Genomic DNA, 15,080 nt, shown 5'->3' with positions numbered 1-15,080 from the left:
AGGTAAGGCTTGAGCATATCATGGGTGTAGGCTACCTGACTTTACAAACATTTTACATATTAAATAACTAAATAGCATCCAGAGTCTAGCAGTGCAGCAGCATTTTTGGCTGAGGGAATTCCTGGAGGGACTTCATCAGAGCCAGTCACCCCCGAAGATCCAAGGGCCTTCATAAAATGTAAAAGGTCTAAATGTGTTATTTTTTATATAGGGTATTTTTGATATTTCCTTTTATTTTACTTTTGGTTGGGTTTTTCGTTGGTCCCAACAGATTCTGATGGTAATATCTGTCTTTTGGAGCCTCCTGTCACAACAGAACCCCAGGCAGTTGTAAGTAGCCTACTCAATACACCAGAAATTATGACAAATAAATACCCCCACCACCCCCAGAGTGTGGAAGAACAGCAGGAGGAAGATCCGTCAACTTCTGGTGCACAGATGAACACACTTTATTGATTTTCAGTAAATTCCAGAGTTTAATTCTGTAGAATTTGTTTAGAACTACATGATGTACCTCTAATCTACTGTATTTTCAGTTGCCAGTTAAGGAGTTATATAGACTTAATCTTATTAAAAAAAATGTAAAAACAGCGGTAAAGACAGCAATGAATAAATGTACAGAAAGAATGAAAAAAGTGTTTAAACACCGCTTCCTCTTTAAAAAAGGGGAGGAGAGCGCAAGAAACTCTGGGTTTACAGAAGAAAACCTGCTCCCGACCAGGTTAGGTTCACAGACTAAGTTACCATGGTAACTGACTCTGAGTATAAGTTTCCTCTCTTTCGGAAACGGGCTTGACTAACTCTGCTTTCTCGGGTTTGACATACCTCCCATTCTGAAACGGAAAACCCAGAGTTTGCCTCATTTCACGGTTAACATTCTCAAGTTTTCACTTAACCTCTTTTCTGAAACAGGCCGCTGTTCTTCCATAAAAAGTAACATATACAAAAAAAAAAATATGAGGGAAATATTTTGTTTTAATCTAACTTTTAGAGTCATTAAAACAATATCCTGTATGGAGATCACTTTTGGCCACAACTGTATAAGGTGGACAGATGACCCCTTTCTGGAGAAGCAAAATTAGATTTGGACTTGGAATACATGGAATCAGGCTAAACTGAATCTCAATGCTCTCATCCATCTTGTGTTGTAATGACAAATTCCACTCCACTCATGCTGCAACTGCAAATTTTAGGATCATTTGTCTGTGCACATAGTGTTGTTGGTTCTACCGCTACCCAGGGAATCAGATTTTTAAAAGAAACCGAACAAGAAAAGGTCAGTTTTTAAAAACACAAAGATGTCTTCTTTACCTCAGTCTGAGCGTCACAGTCCTCCAGAGGAAGAAATGGTCTCTTTATGGCTGGTTTAATGCGGCCAGGATCACCAGGGATTTTTATGCATGTCGGGACAGCTAAATAGAGAATAAAAACAGGTTCTTCAGTAGCATGTGTCCAGCTTTTTTTTCTACATTAAAAGTACTAATGTAATGAGAATACAACTCAAGTTCAACCACTTAGACATAAAATCTGTGCAGCATGGATAAGATATTTGCGCAAACAGCAAAGCTGGTTTGTTTGCACCAACAAATGTTTAGTGGCGTTAGGGGTGTGACGGTTATAACCGTGAGACCGACGGTTATAGTTGAACACCGTCATTAGAACTCTATAACCGCCAAAAACGTGTTATTAAAATATTTGTACAAACATTTTTTATCATAGAGAATGTTTAAATACTAATATCAGCTTACGAGGGAAACGGAGGTGAAGTTAGTGGTGGTGCTTCTGCTACTGCTGGAGATGATTCGGGAGAAATCTCTGCCCCCTTTACCGATCAGAGCGCGCACTGACACGGAGTAAATCCTTGTTTTTTTACTCGACGCGTCCGTTTCTTTTAGGTGCAAAAATGACGCGTTGGGTGCGCAAGACCCCGTTTCGCATTGCTGTGTGCACAGCTTTTTTTTGTAACAGCGCGCGCGGCGCCGCATCCGAGGATGAACGACTTCAAGCCGAATCTGCCCGAGCATGTATGCCTCACCGCACCGGCTGTACCCAGTTTGCGCGTCTAAATTGCAGTTCATTGCAAATTTTTTTTGTTAAGGCTTTGTTTACTGTGTGTGATTTATTTAAAACAAAGCACGTTCATTGTTCGCTGTTCATTTTAAATAAACGTAGAGCAAGTAGATCAGTGTCTGCTCCTTTATTCAAACTAAGTTGTCAAACTTTATTCAAACTGCAGTTAGTTCACGTCTGTTACGTAATTAAGATATGTGGTATCTATCTACAGAGATATTCTTGGTAGTGTTGAAATTTGTATCTCTTAAATAAATATAAATTAAATGCATAGATTGGGCAAACTTGTAGCAAACTTTTAAAATGCATGAATCCCATGACACTACAGAGGACAAGCGGTTTGGAGAATGCAAGGATTTAAGTAAAATGGAGATTATAACTGAAATAAGCCCGAGTTTACCATTTATGCTAAATCATGTTGATTGGCTCTAAGAGTCATTTGTATGTGAATGAAACTACACACTGGATGTGGTGAAAGTATATGATTCACTAAAAAGAATCAATACAATAAAGTAATTTGTTGTCCTGTATGTTTAGGGGCTTTCTAGCAAATAGCCACCAGTGTGCTTCCCTAAGAACTAAATGTCCCCATAAGGGCCATTTTCCTGGTTGCATTCACAACGCCAGTAGGAACTCTGAAGTGACGTATATGACTATTACCCCTTTTCCACCAAAAAAGAACGGGTTCGGAACTGGTGCTGGTTCAAAGTTGGTTCGGAGTTGGTTCAACTTGCGAACCTCCTCAGAACCTGTTTGTTTTTCCACTTCTAGAGCGCCCAGCGAAAGACGTCGTTACGTCACTGTGTACGTCGCTTTACGTCTCAGCTAGAAACGCTTGCAAGTACAACATTACTTTGGGATTATCTCTAACTCGTGAACCAAGAAGGCTTTAAAAACTCTTTAGACTAAAAAATAGTCTTTTAATATTTTCCTTTGATATGTAATCTTTTCTGATTAGTTATGTACACCTGTCTTGTCTTTTTTTTCTCTCCGTTTATTTGTTCTATTTTGTGACTGTTTTCTTCTTTGCTTACATAATGTTTTCAACAAAAAAAATTAAAAAAAAGCTACAAACGCTTGCGCCAACTTCAAGCATAACAATTACAATGGCGGACTACATCGTGTTTCTGCAAATGTTTCTCCTGGCTTTGCTGTCAGAAAAGATGTTTAGGACACATCTAAACCCGCCCCCAGCCCCCGACGTAAGCATGACGTGGTAAAAGAACGGTTCTCTGGTTCTAGTCCAGCAAAGAGTTGGTGCCGCTTTGGAACCAGTTTTCCTGGCCGAGAACCGGTTCTTTGGCTGTCGAAACACAAAGAACTGGTTCGCGCGCAGGCACCGGCTCCGAACCGGCTCTCAAAACGCTTTGGTGGAAAAGGGGTATATATGAGTCTTTCAGTCTGTAAAAAAAAAAAAAAGTCAACAAACTGAAAAAATAAAACCAAAGTTTTTTTGAGGTAATGTAATCTTGTTAAAATGGATTTCATAAAATTGGTATCGAAAAAAGTATCGTTCAGGAACTGATATCAAATTCAAGGTCTAAGTGCTACTGAAAGCCCCTTTAAGTTGCGTGCAGCTGGCAAGGAGAGGTTTTTAATCTGATTAAAGTCAATTGTGACAAAATATGAACTTTATTTTAAATTTACAATTTAAAATGATGGCAAACTTTTACTTTTATTTTGCACAACACTTCTTCAAGCGACATAGTGTTATGTTACAGAGGGTATGCGCGTGATGTCACCGTCGGCCGGAGTGACTACAGTAACACCCATAAGCGGCAGAATTTGTTTTCAGCTTGAATTTCGCGAAAAACACATCTAAATCAGGAAAGAGCTTTGAGATTGAATGTACAACTAAATTTGCAAGTAATCTGTTGTATCAATATGCTGAATTGTATCAATATGCTGAATTTAGGGGTAAAATCATATTGTCATGTTCCTGGGCTGATCTGTCCGTCCAGTATCAATTAATTCCTTCTATCTTCTATTTAGCCCTCTCATGTGTGTGGTCTTGTGCCAGATCGTTGTTTGAGCTATGTGTGAGCAATAGTTCCAGTCGCTTTGTCTTATGTTCTACCGTGTCGTGTTGGATCTTTGCCAGTTTTTGGTTTCATTTTTTTGTTTTATTTTCTCTACCTCCTCCTGATTTTCCCTGGCAGTTCCGCTGCATTCAGCCTTGCTCTCCAATCGTCCATCGCCTTTTTCTCTGTCCTGCTTAACGTGCCTCCTGAGAGCCGCCAGCCCCTCCGCCTCTTCAGCCCACCCCTCTGCGCTACACCGCCTCATTCTGGCTCTTCAGAAGTTGTGTCAATCTACAGAGGACGCTACCCTGACATAACTTTCTGGCCAATTATGGACTCAGCAGTACCAGATCCTCTCAGATCAGCAGTTACTCAGCAGGGCATACTCTTTGGCCAGTATGCCTCCCAGCTAACGACCACATCTCGTGAAGTTGGGTTCTTAACTTTCCAGTTGTTAGATCTAAGCGTCCATCTCCAGGAACTACGCAGGGAGACTTCAGCTAGCAGAACTGACGCCACCGCAGGTCTATCCACTCTCCGTCAAGAGTAGGAACCTCATACTAACAACCAGCCACCCTATGATGGTAACCCTAACTCCTGTCGATTGCATTTTGTCACAATGCTTTCTGGTTTTTGCCCTTCAGCCTCGTCGATAGGCTGAGGAACAGACCAAGGTTGCGTTCATCTGTATGGGAGGCTCAAGCTCCTTTTTGCACTTCCTTTGATGAGTTCCGTCAGGAGATGGTCAGGCTATTCAACCGGTCTACTCAGGGTGAGGAGGCGGTGGCTCAGCTGGTACGGTCGGTCAGTAACAGAATTTGCAATATAATTCAAGACGTTAGCAACTTCCTGTGCCTGAGACGATGGACCGTGAGAACTGTTCAGGGCTGGATTGGTTGAGGAGATCCAAGATGAGATTGCCACCAACGAGCTCCCTTTGGCTTTGACGAACTGGTTAATTTGGCACTTCGTGTGGAATAAGGAACACTATATCGAGTCCAACCTTTAGTTTAAACTGAGGGGGGTGTGTTCTGGCGGGAAAGTGACGTCAATGCATACCCTCTATAGTGTTATGTAGATAATAGTCTACTAACCTCATTCCTAAACCTAACTACTTCTCAACAATATAAATTGTTTTGATAATTTATTTATATATAAATATATATATATATATATATATATATATATATATATATATATATATATATATATATATATATATATATATAAAGATTATTACTGTACATTTATCTGCCTGTTACTTGTATATTGTTGAGAAGTGGTTAGGTTTAGCGGTGGAGTGATTTTTTTTTCTTTCCCCCAAACCAGTTCATCACCTTGCAGCCAATTCTAAAGATTTCATTGGTCATGTAAATCCCTGTACTGATTGCCTACACAAAACACTGATCCCTAAACATACCCATCACTGTAACCTTAACCAATTCAATTAGCTGCAGGGCGGAATTTCCGCTGAACTGGTTTGGGAGAAAAAAAGAAATCACGCTTAGGGGTGAGATTAGCATACTTTTATCTACATAACAATATAATGTACACAGGGCTTGACATTAAATTTTTTAGTTACTAGCCACTCAGCATTTTTACTGCCACAATTTTGACAATCGATACCATGGGGTATCATATAGATATTTTTAATATTATCTCATAATTTGGCAGCAGGTATATTAGGCTACAGTCACTTTAAGACCTGACACATGGATCCATTATACTATTACACATGCATTTTCTTTTCCAACTTTTTATGTTCACATAACTGACCGTTTACATGAATACTCGCAGAGACCGTGGATTTGACTGTAAAAAAGAACTCAATTTAGTACTGAGATGCGGCTTTATGTATGCGCACTTTGGGTGTGAGGTTTGTGTATAAACTCTCTGTTGAAGAGATGAGAGAGCGAGAAAGCGCAGCTGGTATTGGGTATCTATTCAAAATGTATCAAAAAATACAAAGACAAATTAAATATTTTTTGACAAAACTACATTGCATTAAGTTTATTATTTAAGAGGCCTTTTTAAAAGACTACAATTGAAAAATGTATGCATTATAAAGTTGAAACCAGATATTTACGTACAATTCAGAAAAAAAACACAAAAACGTTTATTTCTTTACTGCGATACATTAAATCAGAGTAAACTTTTTCTGTTTTAGATCAATAAATATTAACATATTTTTTGCATTTGTTAAATGTCAGAATCGAGCGAGGGATAATTTTTATGTATTTTTTGTATCACTTTCATCAAAGTCAGAAGTATATATACACTAAGTTTATTGTGTCTTTAAACAAAAAGAAAACTCCAAATGATTCCATTCTGAGCTTAAGAAGCTTCTGATAGGTTAATTGATTCCATTTGAGTTCATTGGTGGCACACCTGTGGATGCATATAAAGGCACACCTCAAACACAGAGCCTCTTTCTTTGACATCATGGGAAAATCAAGAGAAATCAACCAAGACATCAGGAAAACAATTGTGGACCTCCACAAGTGTGGCTTATCCTTAGGTGCAATTTCCAGGTGCCTGAAGGTCCCACGATCATCTGTTCAGACAATAATACGCAAGTATAAAAAACATGGGAATGTACAACCATCATACCGCTCAGGAAGGAGACGGACTCGGAGTCCCAGAGAGGAACGTTTTTTGGTGCGAAATGTGCGAATCAATCCCAGGACAACAGCAAAAGACCTTGTGAAGATGCTAGCTGAAACTGGCAAGACAGTTTCATTATCCACAGTAAAACGAGTCCTGTACCACCATGAGCTAAAAGGTTACTCTGGGAGAAGAAAGCCATTACTTCAAAACCACCATAAAAAAGCCAGACTACAGTTTGCAACTGCACATGGGGACAAAAAATCTTAATTTCTGGAGACATGTCCTGTGGTCTGATGAAACAAAAATTTAACTGTTCGGCCATAATGATAAACGGTATATTTGGAGGAAAAAGTGCGAAGCTTTGAAGCCTCAGAACACCATCCCAACTGTGAAGTATGGGGGTGGTAGTATAATGTTGTGGGGCTGCTTTGCTGCAGAAGGGACTGGTGCACTTCACAAAATAGATGGCATCATGAGAAAAGAAAATTTTGTGGATATATTGAAGCAACATCTGAAGACATCAGCCAGGAAGTTAAAGCTTGGGCGCAAATGGGTCTTCCAAATGGACAATGACCCCAAGCATACCTCCAAATTAGTTACAAAGTGGCTTAAGGACAACAAAGTCAAGGTATTGGAGTGGCCATCACAAAGCCCTGATCTCAATCCCATAGAAAATTTGTGGGCGGCACTGAAAAGGCGAGTGCGAGCAAGAAGGCCTACAAACCTGACCCAGTAACACCAGTTCTGTCAAGAGGAGTGGGCCAAAATTCCAGCAATCTATTGTAGAAAGCTTGTGGAAGGATACCCAAAACGTTTGGCCCAAGTGAAACAGTTTCGGTGCAATTCTACCAAATACTAAGGAAGTGTATGTATACTTCTGACTTTGATGAATAAAAATTATCCCTCGCTCGATTCTGACAGTTAACAAATATAAAAAAATGTTAATATTTATTGATCTAAAACAGAAAAAGTTTATTCTGATTTAATGTATGCCAGTAAAGAAATAAAAGTTTTTTTTTTCCGAAGTGTATGTAAATATCTGGTTTCAACTGTATATAAAATTCAACCCGCCAAAATGACTAGTAGGAGTGACTGCGTTACATGCCACTGCTGAAATCTACCCGCATTTGACGGGTTGGCAGGTTTTAATGTCAAGCCCTGAATGTACATAATTGTAAAGTTATTGTAATATGTAATGTAAAACTATTGTTACTTTATTATGGTTGTTCAAATTTAAATTGTACCCTAAAATATCATCTCATTATGACAAACTTTTACCCTACCACTTAATTGCATGATGATAAAATTCCCATGTGGTGCCTCATTAAAAGCAGTAGGTCTGCTTGTGGCAAGATCCAATAACTGCCCTAATAATGTCTATTTAGAGACGCACGGAGCACTTGGACATGCTTGTGGGTGTAAAACAAAGTATTGGTATAAGTCAGCATATCTATTTATGGTGTTCAATACTCACTGTGAGATTTGTTGGTGAAGTAGTTATAATACTGAGATACATAGGTGATGATGCTTAATCTGTCAGGCACTCTCATGGACACCATGTCTTCTGGATCCAGCAGGGCTGGAATACCCAACTCACTCTCAGCAACCTCAAATGCCTTTGGAAAAAAAAAGAGAGAAAGGTTGCAAAATACCAGAGAATGAACCACCAAAAAACAGCACAAAAAAACATTTATCATGACACATACTGTCATACTAAATACACATAATACAGTAATAAAAAAAACTGTTGGACTAAAAAAAACACTTTTTCAAAGCCATACACCAGTCCTAAATGTCTTGTTTTAGGAGTAATTGGCATGTTTTGTCCATAATGATGTTGTCCATTAGCTTAGAAAGCTTTTCAGAATAGCAGATCACAGCTTTGCGTGATCAAAATGATATTTTAACAATTGCAACAACCACATGACATGTTATAACAAAACACACATTCATATGACTGACACAAATATAGGTGCTTTGCTGCAACCACTTCCTCTTTCTAGAGCCGTTATGAAAAACTAAAATACAATTTAAGAATTGTCAACAGCTAGCTGTTTATTCTGCCTAATTATTTATACCAACAGCATAAGTCATAATTATTATAGCCTCCCCATCTCGTTTTTGGTCAGCTGTTTGTGTAATACTCACCATTCGATTGTTCTCAAAGACATTTTCTTTTGAGAGGGAGTCAAAATCCCTAGGGGACAAAAAAAAATTGTTTAGCAAGTGCAAAGCCACGAATCAAAACATCCCAATGAGTATTAAAAATATACAGGTATAGATGATAATTGGCTTTTTGTGTGTGTGTGTGTGTGTGTGTGTGTGTGTGTGACTTTTGTTAATGTTCTTGTCTGAAAGCAAATTTTGCATATAAAAGCTGATTTTGTCTGCGTTTAGAATTACACTACAATACAAATAAAACAAAGCTCTAATTTTTATTAAAATGGGGTGAACTTCACATACAATTTACTTGCAATGTGTACATTTAATCTCTCTTTTAAAGCCTGTGTGGCTGGAACACAAATCATGACACTTTAAATAACATTCTCCATTCCTCAATATTTTTGTTTTTGTATGAATTATTTTGTATTTATCTGCTGCAATGTACTTTAGGTGAAATAACATTTAACAATATATATTTAATAATGTTAAGCTATGTATTATACGTTTTAAATCAACACAAAGTTTTTTTAAAAGTAATAAACCTGTATGTTCTCATCATACTAAGTAATCTTACCACTATAAATGACTTGGATTAAATCATTGGATTTCATTTTACTTCACTGTTTTAATTTTAATTAATTTTACACAACAAATGTTGTTCTTTCAGAAGAAAGAAAATGGAACAGCATGAATGATGACAAAATTTCATGTTTGGTTGTACTATTCCTATTGTGAACCAGACAGCTTGTCACTTCCTGTTTATTTCAAGTCACACCTAACAATAGCACAATACTAGCTACATCTCCAAAAAGCATGTAAGGAAACAACGTTTCCATCTGTTAAAGATGCCCTGACTTATTTAAGATGATGACATTTCAGGAGGTACCTTATATGTCATATTCAGAGAAGTGGAAAATACAAACAAATGAAAACATGTCAAAGATGCTCACATGAGATCAGGTCTGTTTCTATGGATAATGGCACAGAAAGCCAGTCCATCTCTGAAGGATGAAGACATGTTTGTAATATTCACATTATTGTAACTTTCACACTGGTTCCTGCACCAGTCCTGCAAAGCTTTTAGAGAGCCCATGGTCGAGATTAAATCCCAAATCCACACTTATTGCCTGATCCGGATCTTGAAATACAAATGAAGACCGAGGAGTTCATGACTCATGAGAAACCTCTTTCCACATGTCTCTATCCGGTGCAGTTAGATCCTGCTTTCTGAAATCTCTCCGATTCCATTCGATCAAAGTAAGCCGTATGGAGAACGATCAGTAGGGCTTTGACCGGACTGTCTTTAATCCAAAAAATCAACACACGAATGGAGTCAAAATCCAACAACTTGAGTTACAGGCTTGACTGTCCGTCTTTCAAAATGAGAAAGCAATGATACTTCGGCGTTCAATTTAAAAAAGATACAAAGTCAGAAAGCAGAATAAAGTAGGCCCAACCCCTAACCGTTTAATACTCTTTTAGGCGTAACGTGTACTGACGAATTTGGTGTACAGACAGAGGGGTTTAGACTCGTATGCCAAGATATTCATTGTCAAAATAAAAGTCACGTCCGATTTGGTACAAAATGCAAAACAAACCTTACCAAACGATTTCATTTATTTGTCTTGTCTGGCTTGATGGGTCTTTATATCATATTCTTATTTGCACGGCAGCAGTAATATACTATTTCAATCGTTTTATTTTTAAATTGTAGTCTATCAAAAACGAATTCAGATTTTTGTTATACGTGTTTAAAACTGTGATGTAAACAAAGAGTGAAATAAGCAAAACATATTTTAATTATTAATCGAGTGAAAATTACATTTTACAAAAAAAAAATTAATAAAAAAAATTAAATAATGTATACGACATGACATATCCATCAGCCCCCTAGTCTCACGTAGTCAGACCGAGTCAGACTGATGATGAAACATTTGTTTAACGGAGTGTGGGCATGACGTCTGAGCTGAGGCTGAGGGCCCTTTCTTGTCCCTAGAAAATACTTTTCAAAAGTAGCCTAATCCTCGTAGCTGAGTGCACAATCATGGAATGACGGCTGCTGACGTGCCGTGCTGGAGACGCAGAAATAACTGTAGCCTACAGTAGCTATAGAGATTGCTAATGTGACGTCATCGTGACGTATTACCAGTGGTGAACGCAAAGCATTTTGGGAATCCGCGGCACAAACAGAAGGCGCCAGACTTGATTGCATGGAGGGAAGAACGCAGTGTTCAAGATGCCGTCTACCTGCTGTGTTATAAACTGCAATAGTCCTTCTTGCACAGTTTTGAAAACGAACATTACGGGTTGTTTTAAGGACATGTTTGTGTATGCTCGTAGACACTCACTCTGAAGCGGTCAGAGGCGATTCTAAAAGATTCAAAAAGTCGAGACAGGACCCATCGTCAAAATTCTACCCACTACATTAACTTAGTTCATCCAAAACAAACTAGAAAATCGTCTCAAAGTGCTAAATACCTGAATTATCCTTTAAGAACGGATCAATATATTTGTTTTCCTTAATTTTAATGAACCCTAACTTTATTCTCATCTGAATGGTAAATAATTGATTTTCGTATAAAATTATACTACCATTAAAAACACATCTGATTTTTTTTAATCAATGTAGAATATGTAACTGCTCTGAAGAAAAGAAATGAAAACCAATGCGATATGATTAATGTCCAAAAGATGTAACCCACAGACTGTTTTGAAATGGGGTTGGATGTTGCTTTTAAAACTGTGTTTGGGTGGGTGACAGTTGTATGTTACAGCTTGACAAGAGTTTAGAGTGTGACAAAAGCACAATGTTGTGTTTTATTGCGTGTGTAAGTTACACAAATATAAGTAAACACTTTGCAGTTGAATGATAACCTCTATGAACAAAATGAGGGAGTATGTTTTATGTTTCCACTGTTCGATCGCGTCTCTCTCTCTCTCTCTCTCACACACACACACACACACAGTTCGATCGCGCCCGCTCCTCTCTCTCTCGCGGGCGCACAAACACACACGCACACACTCCAGCATTGCAATCTTGACATGAATTGCGATTGCATGCAGATAGATGAGAGAGAGCGAGGAGTGTGGTGCTTAAAACTTTAGCATACTTTTGAACGGACGACAGTTTTCTGGTATGGTCCGACAATGTTTTCTTTAGCCCGCTGCATTTTGTAGGATTATATTCTGTTTTTCACGCTATTTTTATTTATTTTTTCATGCCAGAACACTAGCCTGCTATGCCAGCCCATGTAAACCGATGTAAACGGGCCAAACATACCCATAATTCTTTGCGTTCTGATGACGTTGCCGCCCAGTTTGTCACATGTCTTAGCGATCTCTATAGGGACTACACCACTCAATGGTAATGTATACGATGGATAAATCCCATCACATAGAGGCTCTTTCACCTAGATATCATCATATAGAGACTGTGTCTGTTCCCCGAATTTGGAAATACAAAAAACTTCCAAACCTAAGGTTAAAAATTTAATTGATGTTCAACAAGTAAAAAACAGATATAATACAGATGAGCAAACGATAAAGCTTGGGTTGCTGAATATTCGATCCCTTACTTCAAAAGCACTTATTGTCAATGATATTTCAGATTATAACCTAGATGTGCTGTGTTTGACAGAAACCTGGCTAAAACCAAACGATTACATTACTTTAAATGAGTCCACCCCGCAAGATTACTGTTATAAACATGAACCTCGTCCGAAAGGCAAAGGGGGAGGTTTTGTTGTAATTTATAGTAATATTTTCAAAACCACTAAGAAATCTAGTTTTAAATATAATTCTTTTGAAGTGTTGGTGCTAAATGTAAAAATATATAGTGTAAACGATAATTCACGTTTGAGAATTCTGCAGGCTTCTGTATACAGGCCACCAGGGCACCATAAAGACTTTATCAAAGAATTTGCTGACTTTCTATCAGAATTAGTACTCTATAGAATTAGACAACACGTGTCAGGACCTACTCATTGTCGTAATCATACGACACTGCGGACTGAGGCTCCTAGATTATGGTGCTGGCTTAGCGACTCTCTCCAGGCCTACACACACATGAACTTACACATACACAGATATGCACCTAACCCACACCCCATCCCACGCCTTCGCCGCTTCGTACCCCCAGTCTGACAGGCGGGTCTGTGACCAGCGCCATAATGGCTGCAGGACCGGATGCTGCTTGCCTGGGCTGGACTACCTCCATCCCCCACTCCCCACCATGTTGCAATGTCTTGTTTGTAGAGTGTACTGTTTATGTGCTAATGTTGCTGAGGTGTTTTTTCCTGTTCCCAGACTGTTCTCCTTACAGGAGCATAGTCTGGGGGTCGCCTTTTTTTTCTCCTCACCTCTCCTCATGTCATGCTGTTTTTTTTGTTTTTCTCAAGTTGGCGCTGAATATAGCAGCCTCGGTAACACCTTATTACCAAAGCAAATTCCTTGTATGTGCACAACACTACTTGGCAATAAAAAATTCTTGATTCTTGATTCTTGATACTCTAGATCTAATATTATCACATGGAATAGATGTTGATGCCATTGAAATACTGCAGCAGAGTGACGACATCTCAGATCATTATCTAGTCTCATGTAAATCACATTTAGCCAAGGCTGCAAAGCCGACTCCGTGTTATAAATATGTTAGACCTATCACTTCTGCCACGAAAGATTGCTTTATCAATAATCTTCCTGATCAGTTTCATCATCTCAGCATCCCAGATAGCTTAGAAGAACTTGATATTGCAACAGAAACTTTTAACTCTCTTACTCGCACTTTAGACACAGTTGCTCCGCTGCGCTTAAAGAAGATTAAAGAAAGTAGTCCAACGCCGTGGTACAATGAGCACACCCGGGCCCTTAAGAGAGCAGCCAGAAAAATGGAGCGCAACTGGAAGAAAACAAAACTAGAGGTATTTCGGATTGCATGGAAGGAGAGCTCGATTGCTTACAGAGAGGCTTTAAAAGCTCTAGATCTGCTTATTTTTCAACCCTATTAGAAGAAAATAAACATAATCCTAGGTATTTATTTGAAAAAGTGGCTAAACTAACGAAAAAGAAAGCTTCAAGCCCAGAAGTTTCCAAGAAACACAGCAGTAATGACTTTATGAATTTCTTCACTTATCAGATTGATAATATCAGGGACAAAATTATAACTATGCAACCGTCTACTACAGTATCGCATCAGGGAGTGCATTGTAGTCTCCCTGAGGAAAAATTTGATTAATCTGTTGCTATAGGAGAAGAAGAAGTTTTTTTGCAAAATCGTTAACTCATCTAAATCAACAACTTGTATGTTAGACCCTATACTGACTAAATTATTGAAAGAGATGCTTCATGAGGTCATAGATCCTCTTCTCAATATCATTAATTCGTCTTTGTCTCTAGGATACGTACTAAAACCCTTTAAGCTGGCTATGATTAAACCGCTTGTTAAAAAAATGCAACTTGATCGTACAGAATTAATCAATTACAGACCGATCTCGAATTTGCCTTTTCTGTCAAAGATATTAGAAAAAGCAGTATCCTCACAACTGTGTTCCTTTCTTGAAGGAAATGCTATCTGCGAGGATTTTCAGTGCGGATTTAGACCGTACCATAGTACTGAGACTGCTCTCATTAAAGTCACAAATGATTTGCTTTTATCATCCGATCGTGGTTGTATCTCTCTATTAGTGTTACTTGATCTTAGTGCTGCATTTGACACCATCGACCACAACATTCTATTAAATAGACTAGAAAACTATGTTGGCATTAGTGGAATTGCACTAGCATGGTTTAAATCATACTTATCTGACCGTTATCAGTTTGTAGTAGTAAATGAAGAGATGTCTTATCGGTCAAAAGTTCAGTATGGCGTTCCACAAGGCTCAGTACTAGGACCGCTGCTGTTCACTCTGTACATGCTACCGTTAGGAGATATCATTAGGAAACATGGAATTAGTTTTCACTGTTATGCTGATGATACTCAGCTCTATATTTCCTCAAAACCTAACGAAACTTACCAATTCACAAAATTAACGGAATGCATAGCTGATATAAAAAACTGGATGACTAGTAATTTCCTACTACTAAATTCTGAAAAACAGAGATTCTAATTATTGGACAAAAAACTTCAACAGGAATAAAGCGATATTTGTTTTATAGGCCAAACCTGGAAAAATGGCACCATCTGGTAAAAAATAGTAAAAATTAAAATTTTGAAGCCTTGCC

General features: G+C 38.3%; 1 protein-coding gene and 1 long non-coding RNA gene across 4 annotated transcripts in view; both read right to left on the bottom strand.

Moving 5' to 3' along the window:
- micall1a (MICAL-like 1a) overlaps positions 1–10,427 on the bottom strand; it is a 59,255-nt gene extending 48,828 nt beyond the window's left edge. For 2 of the 3 annotated variants that reach the window (XM_077199057.1, XM_077199059.1), the window contains exons 1-4: positions 9,812–10,427; positions 8,847–8,895; positions 8,173–8,314; positions 1,312–1,412 (exon numbers count right to left, since the gene is read on the bottom strand). In XM_077199057.1, coding sequence (XP_077055172.1) covers positions 1,312–1,412; positions 8,173–8,314; positions 8,847–8,895; positions 9,812–9,954 — 435 coding nt within the window. In that variant the 5' untranslated portion in view covers positions 9,955–10,427. The remainder of the gene's footprint in view (positions 1–1,311; positions 1,413–8,172; positions 8,315–8,846; positions 8,896–9,811) is intronic. The other variant, XM_077199058.1, reaches the window with a different exon arrangement.
- LOC143706822 (uncharacterized) overlaps positions 1–15,080 on the bottom strand; it is a 458,129-nt gene that overhangs the window by 297,653 nt on the left and 145,396 nt on the right. The window lies entirely within an intron of this gene.

The sequence above is a fragment of the Siphateles boraxobius genome, unplaced genomic scaffold (genome assembly GCF_051911475.1).
Source record: "Siphateles boraxobius isolate OS27281-9 unplaced genomic scaffold, OSU_SipBor_1 41, whole genome shotgun sequence".
NCBI classification, from domain to species: domain Eukaryota; kingdom Metazoa; phylum Chordata; class Actinopteri; order Cypriniformes; family Leuciscidae; genus Siphateles; species Siphateles boraxobius.
The sequence above is the reverse complement of the archived record's forward strand: the minus strand, read 5'-3'. Positions and strand labels throughout refer to the sequence as shown.